The sequence below is a fragment of the Pleuronectes platessa genome, chromosome 5 (assembly GCF_947347685.1).
Source record: "Pleuronectes platessa chromosome 5, fPlePla1.1, whole genome shotgun sequence".
In the NCBI taxonomy this organism is placed as follows: Eukaryota; Metazoa; Chordata; class Actinopteri; order Pleuronectiformes; family Pleuronectidae; genus Pleuronectes; species Pleuronectes platessa.
In genome coordinates, this window is record NC_070630.1 from 7,762,169 (window position 1) to 7,788,669 (window position 26,501).

General features: G+C 42.9%; 1 protein-coding gene across 1 annotated transcript in view; it reads left to right on the forward strand.

The window, feature by feature from the left end:
• Positions 1 to 15,681, forward strand: part of pitpnm3 (PITPNM family member 3) — a 65,226-nt gene extending 49,545 nt beyond the window's left edge. The window contains exons 11-19 of the mRNA XM_053423295.1: positions 8,031 to 8,228; positions 8,662 to 8,810; positions 10,935 to 11,051; positions 13,707 to 13,823; positions 13,936 to 14,084; positions 14,293 to 14,442; positions 14,661 to 14,844; positions 15,057 to 15,185; positions 15,358 to 15,681. Coding sequence (XP_053279270.1) covers positions 8,031 to 8,228; positions 8,662 to 8,810; positions 10,935 to 11,051; positions 13,707 to 13,823; positions 13,936 to 14,084; positions 14,293 to 14,442; positions 14,661 to 14,844; positions 15,057 to 15,185; positions 15,358 to 15,681 — 1,517 coding nt within the window. The remainder of the gene's footprint in view (positions 1 to 8,030; positions 8,229 to 8,661; positions 8,811 to 10,934; positions 11,052 to 13,706; positions 13,824 to 13,935; positions 14,085 to 14,292; positions 14,443 to 14,660; positions 14,845 to 15,056; positions 15,186 to 15,357) is intronic.
• Positions 15,682 to 26,501: the final 10,820 nt, after the last annotated feature.

Genomic DNA, 26,501 nt, shown 5'->3' on the forward strand with positions numbered 1-26,501 from the left:
GCTGGAGAGAAACCTTTTAGGAATTCTGTCTGTGAGACTAGATTACAGCGGCGGGGAGAGATTCTATGACTTAGTAATGTGAATTTCCATGAGTGTACATGTGCACAGGCACGGATGCAGAACACATACAGAGCTGCAATCCAATCTCCTGCAGAGGCAGCGTAAAATCCTGCCCCCAAAGCCTGAAGTTGGAAGTAATTATACTTCATCTTCTTGTGGTTCAATACCTTTACCCTGCAAGAGCTCTCAGAGGATCAGGCACAGTATGTGAGATATTAGTGTTCCAGATATGGAAAAGTCCTGCTGTAATCCCTCTGGAGAGCCTGTTGTGGAGACGCAGTCGTTAATGAGCCACTGATTTATCTGAAGCATGTTCCAGCCCACTTTTGGGACACGGAGACTCGCTCTAAACAGCAGTTATGACGCATCGCCTGGTTCCTCCTGTCTCTCTATCCACCTACCTCACTCAAAGAAAGTAGGACAGGGGCTTATGGCTTGTGTTAACAGTATGTGAGCAGAGCACCAACCCAGATATAAAGATAAGACTTCAGGCTTTAAAGAAAAATCCAAACCCTTTTACTCAACATGCAGACATTCGGAAAAAAATTGCAGGAAAACTGAAAGTTTGTTTATTCAACGCTTCGTGTTCAGACTGAGCTTTATTTGCCATGTATTAGTAAACACACTCATTTGACTTCGGTGTAGTTGCGTCAAGTTTAATTATACAAATAGACATGCACAATCAGTTGTAGAAAAACTAGGAGATGCTAATGATGATGATTTATATTAAGATAAAATGTGGGTTCATAGCAGTGCTTGAACCCAGTGCTTCCTTTTATTGTTAATTCTTTTCACAAAGCAAGATGAAATGCATGAGGTACTGGACCTCGTTAAAATCCCTGCTACAGTTATATCACCCACTGTAATGATCATCTCTTATGCACAGTTAAAAAAAAAGAAAAAGTTAAAACAATTTCCAAACATTGTGAAAGTTAAAGTTCCTCTTTAAAAGACCCTGCCAGCAAATATAAGAGTCTATCTCAATCTTGTGCTTGGGCTCTGTCGGATGGTATCAAATCAGTTGCATAATTCTCCATCTAACGATTGAGTCGACGGGAACATTAATCAACGGTTTCACTGTGAAAGCCAATCCCTGTAAAAACTTCCCTTGAGCTCATTACGGTCATAAATATTGGGCTTTAAATGGGAACAAGGGTTGGACTTAAATCTTATTGCAGCTGTGAGAGAAAAGGAAAAGCTCTTCTCCCTTGATCACATTGTTTTCCGTCTCACTGCTGATTCACCACTCGCTCTTTTGCATTATTTTACAACTACTGTAATAATCTATTATTGAAAGATGTTACCAGCAATGGACGACATGTCTCTGCTTCCTCTCACTATCCAGAAATGAAGCCATGAAATTATCCTTAATGCGAACGCTGCCATCTTGTGCCAATGACATCATTTAGAGCAAGTGTCTGTACAGTAGCCATCGGGGGGTGGAGCCACGGTATCGAGGTCCACGATCGACAAGTCATATAGGAACTAAATAAAATTACAGAAACTATCTTTGAGAAACATTTGTGATGTACTTTGCATTTTTATTATGGTCGATACCCCATCCACTAACATGGAGGAAACAGGGTTTATGCAGCCAGGTGGTGATCAAGACACTTCCTGAGAGCTGTCATATCGTCCATCTTTACATTCAGTCTGTGTTCAATGAATCATCTCAGTTTATGTGTTTGCTGTTTAAACAGGCAACACACATGTAAATCCTCCTCCTCGTATGTGACCTGTGTCGGAAAAAAAAGATGTCTGACACGTGTTAGTAAATACTGCTTTTATTCTACTGGATACCAGTGCTGTGATTTATTAATTTAATCATGTTCATGCAGTCACAAAGCAGGAAGCTTGGCGCCTCGTGAAGCCAGTGGTGCAGATAAAGGTGATGGACTGTAGAGGCAGACACACGGCGGTGGTGGGTTTTAATTACAGGCCTGCGTCGCCGTTCCATTGATCGGACTTGGCTGCTGTCAAATTACGTTTTTTAAATTAAAAAAACCATAGACAGGTGCTCTCAGGCAAAGGCGGCCTTACAAACACACACTCGTTTGCAGAGGAGAGACAGTGGCCCACGTCGCCCATTTCCTGCTCAGTAATATGGTAATTAGTTGCTATGAAGGCATGGAGAGCCGATCCAAGCTGACTCCTATGGGTACGGCTTTCACATTCAAACCCATCGACCGTGCGGCTTTTATTATGATGAATGCTGCTAATATGGAGAGAGTGAGCTCTCTTCCTATAGATTTGCTCCAGTGGGAAATATGATCCTCCAAGACGACAAGCTTACATGGAATTGTAATATGTTTTTGTATTGATCACGTAGCTGATGGGGATGTGGTGTGATTAAAGGCATTGCTAATAGGAAGTTGGGGAAGAGACCGCGGTGAGGACCGGAGGGGGAGGTCGCAGAGTTAAAAGTCTCTTTCTGTCTCTTTTTTTAGCTACAAAGACGTTTCAAGGCCAGAGTGCAATCATCCTCCATCGCGTTATGAATTATCGGCTTGTCCTTCCTTTTTACCACGGCCATCAGCTGTTTCGCTCGCCCCAGCCTCGTCATTACGTCGTAATCTCTCCGTGTCCACACTCGTCATTTAATGGGACGGAGTTTTTATTTTACCTCTTCTCTTTTCTCTCATTGTCAAACACACTTGTCGGCATCCACTCGCCCTTTTACCATAACTGTATTCCATCCTCTTTTTGGTTCTTGCCCACCTCCTGGCCTGCCACACATATTTAGATTTTGTATGCAAAATGTATCAGTCTCTCTCTCTTTCTCTCTCTCTATTCCTGCTCGTTGGTTGTGCTGAAACAAAGAGAGACAGGGTCGTGCTTACGTTCCAGAGACTGAAAAAGAAAAAGAGAATGAATCTCCTCTCAGAGGTGTTGGTCAGGGCTCACTACTGAAAGCAGATGGTCTGGTGTAGGTGTGTTTTTCGTGTGTGTGTGTGTGTGTGTCTGTGTGTGTGTTTGTGTGTGCACTCCAAAGAGCAGGTACGATTGCTATAATCACTGCAGCATGTAAAATGGCCCTGTTTTCTGTTGACGCACGTTTTGATTGGAGAGAATGTGCGGAGACTGGTGTCACGCATTCCGTTGTCATGATAACAGTACGAATCTGTAATCTGTGCTCTGTTGTGGAAAACAATCTCTTACTCGCAAACCAGTCATTTCTGAAAAAAACCGGCCTGGTGCAAATCGGTCCTGATATTTCGCCGGCACGAAACCCATCAAGATCAAACATTCGACCACAGCGGCTCAGCGTAGAAGTTGAATTTCAACTCTTCACCTGCAGTCTGAAGCAGAGCTTTGAAAATGCGTGTGTGATATTTTTAGCAAGTGATGCATAACAAAATCAAGGCCTGAGAAGTTGATTTCAAATAACTATTATTACTTTTAATGATTCGCAGCTGCAATTGCACAGAGATTAATCTGAAGTGCTTCACAGTGTCCTTGCACACGCACACGCTGATGACAGAGGGCCACTATGGAAGCTGACGGCCTGACGAGCAGGGGCAATTAAATGAAAATAATTAATAATATTGTGGTATAACATATTTTTGTAAATGTCAGAAATTAGTTAGGAGTTTATCACAGCCCAGTGTTATGTCTTTACATTGTTTGTTTCAGTAAAATGCCAAATTCTTCATAACAATGAAAAGTAGCTTTCTGTATTATAATTTAAAATACTGGTTACATAAATAACATAGTGTGACAGATATTTTATAAACCTGATGTCGATCAATTTAAATCAGCCAAATTATCTTTATTCTGTAATATTTGTTTTTCACATTAAACATATTCCCTGCCCGTTTTTATTAAAACACATGATCTGTCGGCACAACACAGTATATGTCAGATTCCCTTATCCTCATAATCCTAATAGTCTGACTGAGGATTGTTCTTCACCTCGCTGGAGAGGATTTATTAACCACACCTGATTCTCCCTCACGCCTGAGAGGGCGGCCGTTAATCTGTATTCTGCACAGACGCCGATCCCTCGCAGACCAAACACGCACCATGTGGCTGCATCTGACGGCTTATTTATAACCATTCCCGCTAGGGGTGCAACGGATCAAAAAACTCACGGTTCGGATCGTTCCTCGGATCAGAGTCACGGATCGGATCATTTTTCGGATCAGCAAAAAAAAACAAGACAAATAAACATAAGTTGTGTCTTTTTGTTTATTAACAATATAAAATCAACTTAAAGTGCACGATTAATATCTTCTTTTCAACATAATTAATGAAAAACAACTTACAGTGCAACATAAAAAGGCACATCTCCTTCCTTTAAACATGGACCAATGACCATCAATAAAGAACAACTTAAAGTGCAACATAAGAAGGCACATCATCTTCCTTGAAACAAGAGCTTTATGAGAGTGACATAAAGCCTACGTCCACATCATCAAAGAAGAATTAAAGAAAGAAAACAAAGCATACATGAGCTTATAATTTCAAATTCTTTTTCAAAAAGACAAGGGTGTCTACATTGTCTGGGGAGAGTGTGGACCTCTTTGCAGTCACTATGTCCCCTGCTGTTGAGAACACTCTCTCGGAAGGAACTGAAGAGCCTGGCACAGCGAGATAGCATCTTGCCATCTTAGCAATATGAGGGTATTTACACTCATTGCTTTTCCACCATGTCATTGGATCACCATCCACTGCAATGCCGCTTGCTGCCAGGTAGAATGCCACCTCCTCTTTGATGACGTCAGCAGGAGTCTTGCTGTCCATGTCTTTGCTGGCAAAGGTCTCTCCAAAAAGCTCTGCCATTGCCGACTTCTTTTGTGGAGGAGATGTGTCCAAGTTTGCTCCTGTTGGCTCTGCAGCTTGACCCTGCAGAAAAGAATAGTTGATTAATTAAACCTATTATTTATTTTCATGTTTCATAGACATGAAAAATGTGGCAATAACATTTAATGAATGCCATTATTACTGAAAATAAAAAATGTATGTAGATTTAAATTTATCATTTTTAAATAATATTTTTTTTCTTTACCTCATCACAGTCTTCAGTGGCTAGACTGCTCACAAGCTCAGTGGTGAGGTCACTGTATGTCCTCTGGCGTAGGTCAGGGTCTATGTGAGACAGGGACTTGAACCTCGGATCCAGGGCAGTAGATCTGTGAAGGTAGTCCTGTAGAGTAGGGGGTGAAGTGTATCTGGGCTTCAGGTCCTCTCTAATGGCAGTCTTGACATCTTGAGTGATGGTGCTGTCTTCCACACTTGGAGCCATGGATTGTAGAATCCTTGTTTTCAGCGGCAGGATCATTGACACCGATGGCGAAGTTTCAGTGCTCAGCAGAGATGTAACAGTTTTAAGGGGTTTAAGCACCTGGAGGACCTCCTCTGCCACTCTCACATCATCATCAGAGAGGTTTATGATGTCTTTGACATTTTTCTTTAGGGTCTTGTCGGTCAATGCAGAGTATATAGCTGCCTGCTGCTCCAGATAACGCTCCAACATATCATAAGTGGAATTCCACCTTGTTGGGACATCATGTATGAGCTTATGAGTAGGCAGCTTTAGCATCTCTTGCCTTGTCTTAAGCACATGAGCAGCTGTTGTGCTTCTGTGGAAGTAGGAAACCACCTTCCTGATCCTCCCAAGGAGGCGGTCCATCCTATTGACTGAGATTCCCTTCTGTGATGCCAAATTCACTACATGTGCAAAGCACCCTATCTGTGGGCCCAGTCCTGCCTCATTCACTGCATTTATTTGATTTTTGGCATTATCAGTTGTGACTGGGATATTAGTAGTGGGCCTCTTTATCTTCCATTCCTCCACTGCTTGTGTCAGTACCTGCGCAAGATGACTGCCTGTGTGACTTTCGTAGAGGGGACGTGTCTGCAGCACCGGACTTTTCATCTCCCAGTCTGCTGTGATGAAGTGAGCGGTTATTGTCACATAGCTCACCGTTCCCCTTGACGTCCACCCGTCTGTTGTGAGTGCAACAGAGGGTGCTACAGATAGTTCATCCACAACTTTTTTCTTCTCCTGCTCATAAAGATCTGGCACAATCTTTTCGCTGAAGTGGGTGCGCGACAGAATGTCGTAACGTGGCTCGAGCACGTTCAACATGTATTTAAAACCCTCGTTTTGCACAACCGAATATGGCCTCATGTCTGCACCTATAAACACACCAATAGCGTTTGTGATAGCTTTAGCCCGGTCGGTTTGTGCAGGAAGGGGCTGTTTAAATGCTGCGGTGATAAGCGGTTGTTGAGCCGCTTTCGGTTTCACTCCTGTCAGTGAAACACCGGGGTGATGTCGCTGCAAATGCGTGGCCATGCTAGATGTGTTTCCACTGTTGTATGGCTTTCTTATGCCACAGTGCCTACACACCGTCACGGTTTTATCCACTAACCTCTTTCCTTCATCATTAACTTTGACAGGGAAGCCAAAATGCTCCCAAACAGGGGATTTAAATGACGCGGGGTGTTCAAGCTCCTCCGTTCCTCCGCTCGCCATGACCACGCCGTGTGTGGACTGAACGTGCGCACAATTTTTTTTTCTCCATAAATCAATCCGCGGATCATGTGTGTGCCGAACCGAAATAATTGATCCGAACGGATCACGGATCAATGATGATCCGTTGCACCACTAATTCCCGCCGTCAACAGAGGACAGGTTAACCTGCCAATAACTGGTTGCTTCATGGGCTCGGCTGACTGTTCTGGGTGATAGATGGGATACATGCACCTTAACTGGTCCCACGGTTAAATACACTGAAGGCATGCGAGGGCACACACCGTCCACAGGAGGAGGTGATGTCTTTGATTGTAATGTCTGTGTTTAATGTCAGTGGAAGTCACGTAAACAGAGAAACCTGTGCCTTACGATGCTGTTAGGAGGATCTGTTCTTTCTAGACAGATGCTCCAACAAAAGAACCACCCAGGTACGATGTGTTGTGGTGAACATTAGCAGGCAAGCAGGGACACATGCTCTCGTTTTTATCTCTGCTCTCCTACAACATGCTGCTCCCTGCTCACCCTCCCAATTTATTCCCTATGTCCACTCCACCACTTACGAGGACGTTCCAGTGGATTGATGTGTCTTACAATAAAACTGAGGCGAGTACGTGTGTGACCTGATACATACATAAGTGGGTCATCTCAGCTTTTGATTCTCGGCTTGTTTGTGACTTACATACATTAATAGATCACATCACGTCTTCAGTGGTGTGGGAAAACAGTTGTTTGGTTTACGGGGTCGTGACCGTGGTTGCCATTTTACCCGTTGCACACAGTTCAGTGCAGGGGTCCCGGATGAGTCAGTGGGGAGTCAGGTCATTTATACTTTAATAGCAGATCCGCAGCAAAATGCAAGGCCTAGCTAAGAGGATGATGAGGACTCCCCTGGGTTATAATTCAGGTAGATTAATAAGACGTGTGGGAATGTTGTCAAAGACTGAGTCGGGCCTTTTAGCTGTGTCAGCCTCCTGTGCCTTTTTTGTCTCCAGCCTGTTGTTGCCTTTAACATAATGTGATATTGAGGCTGGTGGACACTTGCCTCCCTGACAATTAAATTATTGATGAAATGTGTTTCTTCTTGGCTCAGGTAATAGCAAGTGGATGCAGGATGACCGGTGCAGCCGGGCCTCCGGGGAAAACTCTCATTTGCTTGTTATGCAGTATCATCACCCAACAAATCGGAGAGAGCCGCTTGGAGACAGTCTTCTCTGCTGGGAGTGAACTAAACCTGATAAATACTTGGGAGCAGGGCGCCAGAGCGAGATGCTTTGCTAGACTCAAACTAAAAGAAGGCTCCGCCAGTGCCTGTGTTTCGTTTCCCTCAATAAAACACAGAGCTGGTCGATACACAGCAGGAGGCGATCCTATTAGGCAAAATAACAGCATTGATTTAAAAATTGAGGCCAGTCAGTTGTTGTGTGATCAAAGCGTTTCCTTCCCTTGTTTGTCCTTGTCTCTTCCCTCTCCCTCCATCCCCCCTCCCCAGTGGAAAGCATCCAAGGCCACGCAAACATCTTTTTAGAAGGAGAACAGACCCAAGGAGGTCCAGCTTCACAGCAGCCCGCCGAGACGAGCACCGAGGGAGGAGGGAGAGAAGAGGGAGGTCGCAGAAACAGCGTGACCAGTGTGGAAAGCGAAACGTCAATTTGCTCCATGGGCCAGCTGGGAAACACCATCGCCAACAGTGAGTGCGATGAAAGAGACAGTGGGAAGACGAGTTTGTCTCATTTAGTCAAGTACCTCCTGTAGATGAAGGTTTCAGCTCTTCAGTTGACATTAAATGTACTCATTCAGTGTTGGAAGGAGCAATTGGATCATTTACTGTAGTGAATCCCCCAGTATCACCCGGTTAAGAATACTAAGTATCCAAAGTTAAAGTATTTATTGTTTATGATGAGTTAGGTTAAGTTAGTGTTCTGAGGCCCCAAGCTCCAGAAAGATATTTGAATGTTTCCTGAAGATAACATAGGCCCAACGCCAACCTAATATGCAACATATCTTCAAGCAATATTCCATCTCATATGAATAAGATATATGTACTTTAAAACTGTTTTACACTTTAATAAATTTACTTTTCCAACACTTTCCCTTCACTGAACGTTTATCATGTGTTTTAGTTTCCAGTAGCTGGTGGGGCTCTAAGAGGCTGGACTTTGCTCTGTACTGCCCTGATGTGCTAACAGCCTTCCCAACTGTGGCTCTGCCGCACCTTTTTCACGCCTCCTACTGGGAGTCCACTGACGTAGCAGCTTTTGTTCTCCGGCAGGTAGGCAGACTTTATTTTGTTTAGCCCACTGTTCAGACAGGGTTAGGGATAGGGTTAGCTTTGAAATTAGCAAATTCAAAGCTTTTTCTCCTTCGCTAAAGGAATGTTTTAGTTCTTTTCTGTGAATAATTAGGATATTTTATTCCGAGCACGCGAATGCTGCTATAATCGTGTTAAGGTCATTTCAGTATGATGTCTCGCAATAAGACTATAATAAGACAGGGGGAAATGTGGATTACACTTTCTGACACTTGCTGAGTCACATCTCAAAATACTGAACTTCTAAGAAGAAAGATGAAAAAGTTGTTTGTGCACTTTGCTCTGAAAATAGCCGACACAAGATAACAAAGGACAGTTCATCCCTCATGTTCTGTATAGGCCATACGTTTACACATGAATCCCAAACCCAGAACAAGTTAAGTTAACCCCTCAGAAAAGATTTCTACACCATTCGCAAAAATTATTACTGCATGTAATGCTGTAAATGAATGTGGAATTCACACACTACTACCTGGAGTCAACTGGACCCAGGAGTCACTGATGTTGCGTCTGACAAAAAGGACGATGACTCACTTTTCCCTTGACCTTTTATTTTCCGCTGCCGTGTGTTGGAGTGAGAAAAACAGTAAACAAGAGGGAAATACATCTATGTGAAATATTAGTTCCGGGGAAGCATTGTTTTCACTTTGTCGCCCCGCAGCCAATCCATCTTTGAATAAATATATCCCCTTAGTTTTTATCCTTCAAATTGAAGGGAAAAAAATAGAAATAACAAGCAAGTAAATCTGCAACACTGCAAAGAGCGAGGAAGCTGGCTGGTACCAAAAGGTTGTGGTTCTCAGACGGTAAATTAAGTGTTCCCAGACATTAACGAAAGTCTGTTCATTACTGGATTTTAATTAATTAGCCTAAAATATAGTATCGTGCATGTTTTAATTGATCTACATTCAAAGTAACTAATTGAAAATTTTCGATTGAATGATGGAGATTTTAGTTATCCAATGTATTGGTTTTAAGATTGTAACTCTTTCCGGAATATCACAAGGGCTGTGGACTCATTGTTTCCCAGAATGCATCGTCTGGTCACTATCCGAGCAATATGAACCATCATGCATTGCTCTCACGGTACAGAGTGGAGGGGTATACTTCGTTATACACAGGTCCCTATATAGTGAAGTAGGGGTTCGTCAATGAGGACACAGCATTAGGTATTTAAATCATATCTGTAGCTAAGTACAGTTAGCATGTTTTGTGTTCTAATCCCTTTATCTGACCATCTACCCACTGAGTTGCCTGCGAATGAGTCGCATCTGTAATTGGGCTCATTGTGTGGGGTGCATTAGTACATGCATAATAATGAAAAACAAGCACTTTGTGTCATGTCCTATTAAAAGTAAATGGAAACACGAGCAGTGTTTGAACTCGATCATTAGAAAGCAAGCAGGGCTCCCAGAGAAGAAGAAGAAGAAAAAAAAAAAAGACCGATCTCTTCACCCGCCACCGTCTGAAGCAGCAGGTCCTCGATGAGAGGAAAACGTGAGCGGAATGAGGAGAGCATATAGTAAATAAGAAGTGGCATCAGGTACCACCAGGAAGCTAATAAACATAGAAGATTAGTATTCTGGCTCAGTGGTTTCCTACTCGACTCTATATCTTAAGTGGATGTCATGGAATTACAGAGCCACACAGAAATGAATTTGTTAAAATGTAGTTTTTCTTTAAAGCCCAAATTCAGTGTATCTAAGAAAATGTCTCCCGCTGTTGCTATGTATCAAGGTCCAGGCCATTGAGTCAGGAATGTGTATATGAACGGCTGCTTTCATGACGGGAGCAGTAGTTTTCTTCTGAGTATCATCCCAGCTCATTCCTTAGCCCCTTACTCTGTGTCAGTGTTGCTCATGTTACAAACATTTTCCATTAGATTTAAACCAACTGCAGATGTAATTTTCAAAGCTTCAGGTGGGAAGCCTATCAAATTATTAATTGTTATATCTCTGCTTCACCAGGAAAGGGTTCAGAAGAGTTATTACTAATAGACAAACCTGTCCCCTGATAGAAAGATGTGATTTCAGAGGCTTGCATGTGCACATACCTGCTGTCATACGTGTGTGTGTTTGTCGACAGCTCATGCGATGTGACTGTGTGAAGAACCAGGAAACCGACAATTTGGACTCGGCTCCGTTCTCTCCCTCAAGTCCACGAGAAAAATGGCTCCGAAGGAGGACACACGTCAAACTAAGGGTAATAATTTGTCCAATTATGTAGGAGCTCATATTCTAAGTTTATGTGAACAAGTGTATGAATACTTTAACGAAACTCAAGATATTACACAACCTGCAATGTGGTCCACACTAACACTCCCACACAGCAAAAAGTAACCACATCGCTTAAGGTTGCATTGATTTTATAATGTGGTCGTCGTGAATGAATTGAACTCCTGAAAATACTCCCACACTCTAACCTTGATGCTCTGAAGCACAGACACATACAATTACTTGCTGCCTCTGAGCCGTGCAGAGTAGAACAGTCAAGGTCACTTTGCTATTGAACGAACGCTCCTTTTATCTGCCATGTTCCAACGCCGAGGATTTAATGACTGCTTGATTTTCATTACGCTATAAATAGAACTGAATAACCAGAGTGTCATGGAAACATTTCTATATTTGAGTCCACAAAGGTTTTAGTTTTTTCGCCGTGATCTTGCCCGTGCTCTCACCTCGGCCAAGGGATGTGAGTGCCTAAAGAAAAGCAGCCTTGACAAGTTGCCCCCGCCCTGAAAGCAATTCATTGTGCGGAGATGGAGAGCTGCTCAGTGCTGATTCAATCTGGACACGGACGGCTCATCTGCTGCAGAGTGATACTATTCCGAGAGGCTTGGCATCTATTTCTGATCTTCCTCTGCCTGGCAAGAGGTCTCTGTCACAGCTGGAGAGGGCCTGTTGTTTTTATGTACTTGCTGCTCCCTGGCAGGCAGGGGTCTGATTCTCCAAATCATCTCCACCACCGTTTTGTCTGCTGATACTGAGGCTTTTCCTGTTTTCACAGAGGAACACGCAGAGCTCTCAGTGCACCGCGTCGGGGAGTTGGAGTAGGAACGGTGTCAGGCGTCCTCGTATCAAATAGGGTTGTGATGATTTATGCACATATTGTGACGTGCAGGTGAGACCTCAGGCTGGCAAACTATTAAATGTTGACAGAGCTAATTCAGGATAACAGCTGTTAGGTGTCACATTCTTTAAATCCGTTATCATCCCCATGTGTGGCGAAATATTAAAATACAACCAGGACGGGGCTAATTGAATTAGCAATATTTATCATGTGCAGATGTGCAGTGAACAGCAGAGCATTTTAAAGTTAACACCGAGGGTCAGTGGTCTCCTGATATTCAATCAAGCTGCACCAAAGTACTCATAGATATCAGTCCAATGAACAGCCCTGATTAAGACCTATGTATTATTCATCCATAATGATAGTTAATGTGTTCTCTCTCGGCCCGTCCTCCCACCAAGTTTTGTGGAAATACTGAGACAATTAAAGGGAGGAAAAGAAGGGAATTACACTGAAGATGACAAGATGATGACATGTTTGCGTATCCAGTGAATCATTGTTTCACAGAACTGTAGAATGAGTTTGTAATTGCAAAATGCTGATTGTGAAGAGAAATGCTTTTCTAAATGCTTTTCTACAATCTCCTCCATCAATCAAACCAATGGACAGGGGTGAAAACATACAGTAACTTACATGGCCGAGGTAATTAGTAAATATTGGTGTTGCCTTTTTTTTTACCAATAAACTTGTACTTTACGGTATGTTTATATAAGCTGAAACTCCTATACTTCATTTAAAGAAACTTTTACAAATATTTTATTCGTAAAAGCTGGAGAGGCTATGGCTCATGGAGCGGATTGTCCCCTGATCAGAAGGTCAGTGGTTCGATCCCCAGCTGTGTGTGTCTGTGTGAGAGAATAGGTCAAATGTGGCCAGTCGTGTAAATCACTTTGAGTTGTCGTTTAGACCAGAAAAGTGCTATATATAAGCAGAGGAGTTATAAGTTCAATTTCTGACATGGTGGTCCAGTTGGAAAATGATGCATTAGGGTGCACTTAGTATACTATTAAAACCCAACATCTATGCAAGGAGAGATTTAAGGATTAGTGTTTCTCTGCCAGCTCACTTAGAGGTGTTCACTGAATGGTGAAATGTGGAGAAAAGATCATGACAAGGAGGCTTAACACTCTTTTCTCTGAGGTCCCACAGTACATATACTTCAGAGGCTTTGACACATCTAAGCAGAGACAACTCCAGCTCTCTCCTCTCATGCTGTGGAGAGCTGCACGTCTCAAACACTTGGAGAGAGGTGGTCACACAAGGGCAAACTCCAGAGGGGATTTTAGATGTGTTTATTTTAGAGCCTCTCTGTAGCTGAAGCAGACACCGAAGCCATTTCGTCCTCACGTCTGCAATGTGTGTGTCGTATTGAATATAAAGATGAACAATGCATCTCCACTTCCTTACAATATGCAGAAAATTAAGCTAAAATACTCCCGGGTGCAGATGACTGACTGCACAAGTGTGCACAGTAGCCAATTGGGGAAGGGAGCCTTGGTCATGTACTCGGCCAATCGGGAGTCAGTCTCAGCTGTCACTCATGATGTTTCACCCGTTTTTTAAAGCATAAAAAACTAATTCAACCCAAACTTGTGAGCGACATGAAGACTTGAACATACATCAGTGTGATGAGAAATACCTAAACTGGCAGAAACCATATCTTAGGTATTTCTTTGGTTCACGTCCCTTCCACTAACATGGAGGACACAGGGTTAGCATATGGTTAAACCCGTGATGTGATTGTCCTGATTGAAGCACTTAATGCTCCGTCTGTTTTTTTTACTGTAGAACGTCACAGCCAACCACAGGGTGAATGACATCATCGCCACCGAGGACGGACATCAAACCCTGGTGGGGCGCTTCATGTACGGCCCCTTGGACATGGTCACTCTGACGGGGGAGAAGGTGACCTTGTGATTTATTTATTTTTATCACCCCAGATGTGCGTTGTTGTGTATGAAAGACTGACCGTGCGCCCCCCCCCCCCCCCCCCCCCCCCCCCCCCCCCCCCCGCTAGGTGGACGTCCTGCTGATGACCCAGCCTCAGTCCGGCCGCTGGGTGCACTTTGACACCGAGGTGGCCAACAGCAGCGGCAGGGTCACATACACCATACCCAAGAGCAAGAAGCTCGGCCAGGGAGTCTATCCCATTAAAATGGTGGTCAAGTAAGCATCCGTGTGGCGTTTAGAGTGTGCTGCATGATCTAATCAGACGTGGCAATACATCGGAAAATGAGAGTGTTATTGAATCAGGGCCCATGTCTGTGCTCTTTGTGAGTGTGTGGAGTATAAAGGTCGATCGTGAAGGAGCAAATGCACTTTCACGTTTCATGTGTGGTCTCGCTTTCTTCTTTTTTCCCTGGCGTCTCCTCAGGGGCGATCAAACGAGTGCAGAGGCCTACCTCACGGTGTTGCCACGGGGCATGGAGTGTGTGGTCTTCAGCATCGACGGCTCTTTCGCCGCCAGCGTGTCAATCATGGGCAGTGACCCCAAGGTCCGCCCCGGAGCTGTGGATGTTGTCAGGTAACCGGCACTTAGCCTCTGAATGTGTGCGAGTGTGTGTTTGTGCGTGTGTATCCAAGTGTGGAAATCAAATCAAGAAAAAAGGTTTAGAATATGGAAATTCTGAATGTGTGTGCTTGTGTGCAGACAGAGCATTTTCAGCATGTCCGTGTTAATACCTCTCTGATCAGAGTTAATACCCTCTGAAGGCTGTTTGATGCTGTGTGTTTTGCATGCAGGCACTGGCAGGACCTGGGATATCTGATCATCTACATCACAGGCCGCCCTGATATGCAGAAGCAGCGCGTGGTGTCGTGGCTCTCGCAGCACAACTTCCCCCACGGGATGATCTTCTTCTCTGAAGGCCTGGTTCACGATCCCCTGCGACAGAAGACCATCTTCCTCAGGAACCTCATACAGGAGGTGCACCTCGCACACAACCTGACACCATGACATTACCTGTCCAGTTAATCTTTCTAATAAAGCCTGTGATACATTTTGTTCTCTGCCCCGCAGCGATCTCTCCATTCCCTTCACTCTCTCTCCCATTAACAAGCTCATAGTGTTGTAGCCTTGGGTTGTGCTGCATTGAAATGCCACACACATCTCTGACTGATCATGTCCTCTCTCACCAGTGTCATATTAAGATCAACTCCGCTTATGGCTCCATGAAGGACATCTCCGTTTACAACATGCTCGGGCTGAGCCCCTCACAGATTTATATTGTTGGCAGACCTTCGAAGAAATACCAGAATCAATGCCAGGTAGCTCAATTCCCATTTGTTCCTCTTATCCTTTTCTTAAGTAGCTTTTCATGGTGTCTCTAACTGCCCATTTAAGCGGAAAGGATTTGATTGTCTTCTTGATTTTTCTCTTTAACTTTAACCTTCTAACTTCGGTCTTTCTGATTTTCTAACACTTTTCTTCTGCGTGTAGTTTTTGAGTGAGGGCTACGCAGCGCACCTCTCCACCCTTCAATTTGGACACAGAGCTCGACCCAAGAAGTCCTCCTCAGTCCGCATGGTCCTGAGGAAAGGCTCCTTTGGTCTCCCGGCAAAGCCCGACTTCCTGTGTAAGCGCACCCACCTGCGCAGGACCATGTCCGTGCAGCAGCCCGACCCGCCTTGCACGCCCACGCCCAAGCCCGAGCGAGCCCAGAGTCAGCCGGAATCTGATAAGGACCACGGGGTCGGAGGAGGTGGAGGAGGACAAGGTCCATGGGGACGCCCCTCCATGCATCGAGGAGACACGACTCCCTGACGTGAAGGAAGAGATTGAGGGATTGCAGGAGGACAGAGGAGGAGAACAATGAGGTGTCAGTGTCCAGGGCCAAGGTGAGATATTATTGTTCAAGTGTGAATTTGAAAGAACAATTCCAGGTTGGTATGATTAACTTCGCAAAGGGCAAGAAACATGAGCTGATGAGAAATAAGCATTAGAATTAAGGTGAACTGATAAAACTGATAAAAATCTACCTAAAATCTACAGTGTTTGCAGACTTAGCTTAAAATCACTGTAGCTCTGTAGATACACAGTCTTCCTGTGCACTGACGGACTATTACTGACTTTCCAGGTGCCCTCACATTCTCTCAGTACATAATACAGCTAAAGTGTTTTGTGTTTGCTTAGTAAGAACCTGTCTGATCACGACGGTCTGCATCATATACAAGCTTTTAGCTGTTCCTGTAAGCAAATCAGTTTGGAGGCACTCCAATATAACACTTCCATCAAGACCCGGAACCTTTAAGAAACACATTAGTAGAACATTTTTCAATTTTGAATGAAAAGAGGCTGAAATCTTCTGGCTTTTAGTCCCTGGCAAGGTTTAAGTTCCATAGACATCAGATCCTACATTTCAAATAATGAAGCTCTTATTTAATTCCCCCGTGGAGAGCAATGACGTGCATCATTCATACGCATGTTATTAAAACCCAACAAATTAGTCTCCTGATTTTGTAGCTGTATAATGTTGTTCAAGTCAAACAGCCCAGACTTTCTCAGACAGCCTCTGATCGGCGCGGTGGAAACTGTCAGATTCGGTGTCTCTGGATCGTGGCCACACCTGAGACGTCGTGTTTTCTTGTTTCCCCACTTCAGAATAACAATCGCTGTCATGTTCACGGCAGCGAACATTAACACGACATTAGTAAATTAATATTACAACCTTTCGCTTCACGGCATCGTCTATTAAACCTTTTAAGAGCCCGGGGCCTCGGCAGAGCAGCGACACAAACACAGATTGATTTTGCTCGCTATTGTTAAGTTCCGGCAAAGTCAATAAACGTCCATCTTGATTAAATTATGTTCTTCGGTGCGCCTGATATATCACAGCCTCACGCTCTAAGTCACAGAGGCATGATTATTTATTATCGATAAACTTTAACTCGAAAAGCACAAGCGAGAGCAGGAGAAAAGAACTGAAAGAGGGAAAGTAAACAATTAAAGATTTGCCTGGACACAATATTCCTGCAGCAGCCTGAGCAAGAGTGACAGGACAGAACATCAATCTGCTGCTGAGTGCTGCACCTGCACTGAGGCTTCCCATCCATTCATTTCGAGATGTGGAAATATATTGACTGTGCAACTATTGAACATTGATAGTTCACCAAAAAATGAAATCAACATTTTCAGGGGGAACTCTCTTTAACACACATATGTTGATACACAGCAAACATTGAATAATGTGTCAATGTGAAAGACTTCTCCCTAACCACGCTCTCTCATTAAACAGCGTCACCTCCACCTACTGTGCTTGTACACTGGCTCCACGGCTGGTGTCCCTCCCAGCTCAGCTTGACCTCCTGCTTGGCCCTCTACACTCTCCCATCTGCCCGGCCTGTTTGTCCTGACCTGCTCGTGGATCATGTTGTTTAGTCCTCGTGCCTGACATTTTTAAGAAGAAGCCAGGGAAAGGGACGACTCTCGCTAATGTCTGCGTCTGATCTGTGAAATCAGAGGGACGTGTTCGAGACTGTGAACGCTGGGAGACTTTGTCCCAGTCCAGGCAGCTCACAAGACGCTGCCCCTCGCTCCCAGTCAGACTGCTGGTCCGACAGGTGGTCGCGTGGACTGACTCCTGCACTGATGTAAATACTCATCACACACCATCCCTCTGTGGGGCCTCTGGACACAGGGACACTGTGACACTGTGGAGGTTCAACTTGGACATGAACTCTGCGGCCTGGATCCCCTGACCCATTATTAGATGTTTCCTTATACTCCAGCCATTCCTCCTTCTGTCCCTCCCTCCATCCTTCCCTCCTTCCTTCCTTCCTTCCTTCCTTCCCCTCAACCAGTCAGGCAGAAGATGCCTCTCCACAGCCTCCTCAGACCGGGTCCACAGCCGCTGCAGCGCCCTGGTGTGCTGCCCTCGGGCCCCTGAGGTCACATTTGCACTATCAAAGTACACCTCGGTTGAACTGCGGCACTAGCTTCGGAAACAAAGAGTTGTGTTTCTATTTTGTGGGTTGTTGTTTTTGCTGTTTCCTGCAGATTGTGCTCTGTTGCTGTCCGTCGGTTACTGTGACTCCTGGAGGGATTTAACTGAAGTGAAAGTGTTGATTTGACCAAAAATGTTTACAGATGGATAGACACAGCTGTAAGAAGTGATCTGTAGTGTATCTGCCTCTAATTACAAAGACAGTGTAATTATCATTGTTGTTAGTTTAGTTGCTCGGTAGCAGGATATTGTAGAATAGAACCTACGCCAGTTGAAGCTGCATCTATTTAATACAGCCGCCCTGGAACTAATAGGTTTGTGATGAGATCTGATGCTGTCCTGTGCACTTCAGGCTGAACTGAAACTTAACGTGGCCGTGTTTAAAACCCTGTGCAAGTCAAACATATTTTTCTATGAGGAAATATTGTAAATAGGAATATTTTCAATGTGTGTTTTTTGAATGTTTTAGTTGTTTGATTCGTGGAATGTTTGATTTCTTTGCCTTAAAATTGTATTCGATGTTGTGTAGAGATGCAAAGTAACTGAATTTGTTCAACCAAAGTATTTTAGAGTTTTACTGTTAAATCATGACAAAGTGCATTTGATCCTGCTGATATTTTTGCTTTGACATAGATAGTGTTAATGTGTGTGTGTGTGTGAGGGAATGTGTGTCGGTATTTGTTGTGGAGTTCTATAACTGTGAATATAGAGACAGTAATGATAAGTAAAGGCTTCTGCTGAAGGAATCTGTGGATCTCTGTTCTCACTCTGGCGTTTCAGAGATGAAAGCGAGTTTTTATAGGTTTGGATTGAAGCGCTGTGTGGCGGAGGATTTCCTGGTGAAGGTTCTTTTTATACCAGCTCTGTGGGAAAAGGGCTTCTCGGTTCTTTAGGGGTCTCGTTCCTGCGGAGAACCTGCACTGCGGAGTGGAACGTGTGAGCCGGGCGGGAGCTGTCTTTGACTCGGTTTCATTTACCTCCTGAACATAATACAGGAGGTGGTCCAGTAATTAGCTGTTCAGGCACGTCGGCCCCCCTGTGGTGCCGCCCCTGTTATTGTGGTGCACTAGAAGCATTACCTGGTAATGTATTGATATTGTTGAAACAATGACGTACTTAACTCGATACTAAACATGATTTTGCCTTCAAAACTGTAAATGCAGAAACTTTGATATCCAAGTAACAATATGATCACTCAGCATTCAAAGTGACTTTGACATTCCGTATATAACACATAGTGATATTTCTCTACCATGACATTAGACTGGGGCAGTGAAATATTTAAACTGGGCAGCATTTCATTAAACTAATCTTAGTAAATGGCAAATAAGGATTTAATGGTTAAATGGTGATTGTTCTGTGCATGTTAATTATTTGATATTGTTAAGTTATCAGCCGTCATGTCAGTGGTGCTCTTTACTAAAATGAGTAGTTATCTGTAATTAGTGGTGAAAACGTACTCTTGGACATATTTGACCACAGTTCTTCAATTGATTACAAATAAGTGCATTATAACTTTTATTTTCAGCTGTAAAAATACTTTAAATGTGTGTAAACGAGGCAAAGCACTGTTAACGATAATAATAATAATATTAATAAATACTACAGTACCTCTTGTTGTTATCTCAGACCTTCAACTCACGAATTGATAGAAACTGATTTAAAAAGGGGACAAATGAAAGAGGAAAGCTCAATTAAGTGTCTTTATAAGTCTCCAGAACAGCTTCAGTGCACCTTGGCATCGATCCTTTAACTATCTGAAACTCTACTGAACAGTTAGAACTTCCAAAAGATATTCTCTCATTTGATATTTTGATTGTTGAGCACTGACAGATCATCAATATTGAAATGTTACACCACATTATGAAGGTGAACACAATTAATTCATTTGCAGGGACTCTGTCCTCAGAGGGAAAAAGTGGATCCGAACCATGCCTGCAAAACAATGAGTACATCATACGTGCACTCGCCCAATTCTCAAAGATACAGTGAAGGATGATTCGTGGAATCATATCACTTTTCACTGTTCCTATTGGACCAGGCCAGTTGAGAAGCTTCTCCCGCCTGTGCACCAACAATGAACCCTCTGTCAAAGTCACTCGGATCTTTTCTTTATACCATCTTCAAACAAAATCATAATAAACTCTGCGCCTCTCAGCATTTTTACAGATGCGGCAGAGCCCGACTTGATATAATCTGCTGGATGGTAACATGCACTTATTTATTCAGGTCTTTCCTCTAATTTGTCACCCACCTGTCAGCCTCTATATTCAACTATTCTTAGATGTTGAAGTCAAATAACGCCTAATAATAAAACAACAGGAGAATTTACTACTTAATGTAAATTGATTGTATTTATGAAAAAGATTTCTTACACAATTATTGTGTTCAAATAGATACCGTATAATTAACCTCTCATCAAGTACAAATGAATGTTGTCAGGTGATTAGTTTCCACCAAATCATGACTTAACTATTGGGTTTTGTCCGAATTTGCCATTTATTAACAACTCTTGTCACATTAAAAGCTTCTGTAAGTGACAGCTTCTTTGAAAATGGTCAAATACATTTTTCTTTTGTGGTCTTATTCCCTGATCTTATGAGTACAGGTATACGACATTGTCCTTTCGACTAACTAGGAAAAACTGCTGGTTTCACTGCTGCGAAGTTTATTGTTTTTTGCACATATCTCCTGTGATGATGACCATGTTATTGTGTTTGGTTGCACTGGGTTCACCTTTCACTGTTGCATAAATAAAGATATTACAGCGTTGAATAATGTAGATTGGTTCCAGGAGTGTTTTATTATTCCTTCCACATGCTCCTCGTGCTCCGGAGTTGGCGACCAGACTCGACCTCGGAAATCCTCTTATTAGAGATTGAAACGCTGTGAAGTCAAACTCCCTTTTTTCACTATTGACGTACAACTGTCTGACCTTTAAATCTGCAAGTTTGATTTAGGCCTGATAGACAGGGAGTCTGAGTGTGTCACAGTAACAGCTGTAGGTTTCATTATCGCTCACAGAGTCATCAAACAGCTCGTACTGAACCAGTAAATGAGGATAAGCCTCTACTGGTGAATGAAAACCGAGCTATTCACCCATTCACTGCTCAGTGCCACAGACTGCTCTGTTAATAGAAGCAGCCATTGATAATAGGTAAGCAATAATCCAACTGCTTTAAAGTCGAGTTACTAACGCATCATTCTTGTCTTTGCTGAGATTATTTTCTTCTCTGCCATGACATTAGACTGGGGCGGTGAAATATTTAAACTGGGCAGCATTTCATTGCACTAATCTTAGTAAATGGCAAATAAGGATTTAATGGTTAAATGGTGATTGTTCTGTGCATGTTCATTATTTGATATTGTTAAATAATCAGCCGTCATAGCAGTGGTGCTCTTTAGTAAAATGAGTAGTTATCTGTAATTAGTGGTGAAAACGTACTCTTGGACATATTTGACCACAGTTCTTCAATTGATTATAAATAAGTGCATTATAACTTTTATTTTCAGCTGTAAAAATACTTTAAATGTGTGTAAACGAGGCAAAAAACTGTTAACGATAATAATATTAATAAATACTACAGTACCAGCTTTAAAGTCGAGTTACTAACGGATCGTTCTTGACTTTGCTGAGATTGTTTTCTTCGTGCTGACATGAGGACTAGGGACGACTGGGATTGAACCGCCAACCCTCTGGTCAGAGGACACCATCTCTGTTTATTGCGTTCACATTTAAGTGTTTGTTAATTAATTGTTAGGTGTGTCATCAGTTATTACATTAGATCCTAAACTAGAACAAGGACTCTTAGAACTTTAACTAAACAAATTTCAAATGTCAAATTGATGAATTGTCTTCTCCACCGTGAAGGTGAAAAAGACAATGACCTCTGGTTTTGATCTTTATAAAAAGTTTCATCCTTCACCCAGAGCAGGGCTGTTTCTCTGAACCATCATTTGTAACATATAATCTGAGATGTTTTGACTATAGAGAGACTGATGGTTTGTACATCAAGCTTCATGATTCATATGAATGATTAAGCTAACACGGACAGATCTGCAATTAATGTGAAATTACTTTTCTCCCTGTTTTTAATGCTCATTTGCGCATAAGAAATCTGTTTAAAATCCACTTACTTTCTTTTCTCATCCCGTAATTTGTTTTTCAGCTTTTCAACTGATCAATATCGTGAATTAGAGTAATTTGCCCTTGAGAATATTTTGTTAGGGTGTGCACACACAATTACCATAAGTCCACAAGTCAAAAACTTGCAGAACAACTCTTAATAGCTACGTATTTGCAGCTTTTTATTGCTTTTTATTCATCCCCAAAATTTGAGATGTTGATAATAGCAGAGGCAAACAATTCTCACGCAGGATTTGTGAGAGTGGCCATGGTTTGGAAAACAGAAAACACAAAGACCCTGACCCTAACCCCATCATAACATGCCGGAGTTGATGCATTTAATGCTCAGCAATTCAAAACAACTCAGTTACTTGACGGCAACAGCAAACTCACAAAGACCTCCAGCTCTTGTCAGCAGCAGCATCACTGAATCGGCATTGTTGTCATTTCCAAAGAGAAGACTGGGCTTTGCTTCGTCCAGTGATCCGGCTCAGGATTTCTGGATGCCAGGGAAGTGTTTAGGAATTAAAAAAAATCTGAATAGATCAACAGTTCAGAGCTGCAGAGACAGAAACAGATTGTTTTTATCAGGTTACTGCAGCTTTAGACCAAGAAGATTACCAAAAGGATGCGTTGCAGCAACAGATAAAAACAAATTGCTAAATTATTCTGGAGTATGCAGCATTGGGTAGAAGTTGTGTTACTTGGATGCACACTGTTGTATTAGCCTGCAACACAACCTGGAATTTGGAATTGGTAAGAATTTGAAAACCCACATGTGATACTCTCAGGGGAAAAACACAATTTGCAGATTGGATTTGAGAAAGCAATTATTTTAAATGCCACCGGGAAGTGAGGGTCATACGCTGGAGCCGCATATCACAGCTCACAGTGGAATCAGATGTGACAGCCTGCGTCCCTCCACGGCAGAGCTCAAATATTTCACTGTCATCATTAACCAGATACATCAATATCTAACTGAACGTAATAGTCAGACTGATCTGGGGGAAATGGTTTGGAGCCTTTGAGCACTCTGCTCTTTCTGTTAAACCCTTGTGTAACTCTAAAGACACAAGCCCAATAGGTAGCACCCCTTGATTTGTTTCTGCTGGGTACCAACACACAAGATGTCTCAATTGTAAATCAGGATTCTTCTGTCGGTTGAATGGTTTTATTCCATTTTTTTTCCATCCATCAGGATCAATCTAGATGTCCTCCCCCCCGTCAACCTTTTCCAGCTTTTCTCGTGGACACCGAAGTGTTCCTACAAAGGAAACTCTGTCATTCAATGCCCAGGGGTCAAGCCCATAGGTGGGGGGTCAAATGTAGACTGACAGGTAAATGAAAAGCCCCTCCAAACTATCAGAGCTTTATCTTCCTGAGTCATCTGATGGTTTGCAAGACCTTTCTCAACGGCAAACAAAAGTCTTTCTTAATAGCCTCTCCCCCCCCCCCCCCCCCCCCACTCGTGTCCACAGGTCAAGAACTCTGCCTGGTCTCCCAGCAACAGGTTAGGCAGCACTTCAACCGTCTGATCTCATTAACCAAATAGTGTCATGGTTTGACAGCTCTGCTCTCCTCTAATGTGTGGCAAGACGTATTGTCAGCTGCATATCTGACAAAACGACCACAGATTTAACCATTTTATCTTAGACCTTTCTCCACGGTTGCCCACGTGAGCATTGAAGTCCCCCAGGTAGTTCCCTTTCCAGGACCCCACCCAGAGACTATAGGAAGGCTGGATTCTGCTGCTTGGTGTCTAAGCATAAACAGTGGTCAGAGCTTTCCTCCTGGAAACCTGCAGCCACATGCAAGTCTAAAACCAACTCAGATCCGGCTCCCCCAGAGAGATCTGGGACTAGATACTAGATTCTTAGGACTAGTGTAGAAAGCAGGGAGAGGTGGTACCACAGGGAAGCAGCCCTGTAATGTCTGTGGGCTGTGCCTGACGCGGATCCATGGATGGTTAACACAGACATCATTTATTTATGCTAACTAGCTCGAGTGGTATCAACTCAGTAACTCATTAAAAGATCTGTTTTACCTTCAGTAGGGGGAAACACACAATGGAAGTGAATAATTGTAGGAGAGCTAAATGAATAAAGAGTATGCACAGTCTCCTTAGAGGTCTGCCTCCTTTAAATATGCATCCTCTGTGGACTTACTTGTCAAAGGAGATGCAGCTCTTTCATCCCCTCTCAAGAGAGTGAATCTGTAAAAAATTTAAGAATGAATCCTTTTTTTTTATGAAGCAGGTTTCAAATGAAATACTGTAACTCAAATATAGCTCAGCTCACTTAAGAAAATAAACTTTCAATCAACATCTGCGTCTCATGGATATCTGACTTTTAATCATGAAAATGTCCATAGTGAGGGGCTGGGATTTAATGATGCGGTTTGCCGAGTTCAGATGTTCCATATACAGCTCAGCAGGACTCACACTCTGCTCTTTGTGCCATAGTCCATTTGTTTCCTTCACACTTAAAATAAATGTTCCAGAGATAAGTACAAACCGGGGAGGAGACAGAGACACCGTGTTTGCTGTTCACACAAAGCAGCCTCTTAACCTTGAGTTTCTTAAAGGTGCAGTGTGAACTTCTTTCTAACCAAACAGGGGAAAAAAGGTGTTCGTGGTAAGAGTTACTCACCAAACACGGTGGTGTGTCCTTTGAGTCGAGTGCATCGAGTCTTTGAACAACCAGCATTGTTTTGCATCCTTGTCTAAGGGCTGGAAATGTCTTTCACTGCCTGCTTGTGTGTTACTGCCACATGCATATCAGAGGCTGCTAATGTGTCCTATTTACATTAAGAACAATATTAGAAATACCATTTGTTTAAAGGTTTGCTGCAAAATCAGCAAACAAATCTAGTTGTCTTTATCCAAAGTTCCTAAGTCCTTGAGATTTTTGTTACTGACATTATAAGAAAGCTCTGCACTGAAATCTAAACCACCCCTATAATGCTTCGAGATTATAAAACACTCTATCTTTCATTTTGTGCCGTGTTTGAGTTATAGTGGGTATTGCTGATTGTTACAGAGCAGGCTGATCTGACAGACTGTCAGACTGTCAGACTGTCAGGGTAGAATATCCTATCAAGCTAAAACAACAATGCCTTGGTCTCCATCGAAAGAGAAAGAAGTGTTGATGGGCAGGAACCACAGAGAAGGAGGCAGAGAAGATACAGACCAATGGCAGGAATAGAAAGGGAGAGATATGAGGTGTCATCCGAGGGACACAGCAAACACAATGGCAAGAGCGGTGTTAGGGAAAATAACAAGTGACAGATACAAATCACTGGCGCTGCAGCACATAGTATTCGTGGCACTCATTCCAACAGGCTGATTGATTTAGCCAATAGAGCCGAGAGGGCTTTGGGTTGTCACACTGAGGGAGGCTCATTGCCTCTCAAACTGAGACTGAAAGCCTCTAAGAGGACATGCAGAATGAAGAGAAATGCAATGCTTTGCTCACCCCCCCCCCCCCCCCCCCCACCCCTTTAATCAGAAAACCCTATTTGGTTCCAACAAGGTGTTACCTCGTCGTTTCTCTTCTGCTTCCCCCTGGTCGCTGTCTAGGAGCAGATAATCTCTCTGGTTTAAATGGTTTTAAATATAGTAAATATATAAATATAGAGTAGCACAGGGAGAAAAGTTCACAAGCTCCTCCTCAACCCATTTTGTGAGCATGTAATTACATTTTATTGCGTCTTATGCCCAACACACACATTTCAGGGCATGATATATTTAGCATAGTCCAGAGGATACATAAATCTTTTTCATTCACACTATTTATTATTCTCTCCAGGGGGTCGGGTTAGGATGAATCTATAGGTAGAAACTCAGCGGTTTCTTATTATGCTAAAACTCATTCATGTGGATTTGTCATAATGTCTATTTCATCTGATCTTCATGTCCTTGTACTGGTAACCAGAAAAAAACATGCAATATATCTGAGAGAACTTGAAAATTGCATTAAATTCAAATAATAGTCCTTTCAGCTGAGAGATTGTTTTTTGCCAAACCATCACATTCAACAATTTGTTTCTAGGAAATCTATTACAAAAATCATTTGGCCAAAAATGCATGCCGGGTATTTCTTCAGTGGAAGGGTTCATCTTTCCGTCAATCAGAGACAAGTAATCAGGGTGACTGTGATTTATGGTAACACATTTTATGTTCATCTCCTGCTCCCTCCAGTGGAAAACAGGGATGCTCCCCACACACACACATAATGGACCGAAGCAGAACACAATTTCACAAGCGCAGAGCTTGAACTTTTCAGGAAAGTCTCGGCAAAATCTTCAAATGAATTCTGACTGAATGTGTAATTTTATGTAAAGGCTGCTGCAGTATTTGGTGCATCTCGCCTCAAAATGTGTTCACAGGCATTGGTGGATTTTCTGCCTAAACAGCAGCAGGGGACTGCATCTCAATTTGTTGGCAGAGAAGTGACTGGTTAACCTTTCCAGCTCTTCAGTGGAACACTCTACCAGATGACATGTTAATATTTAATA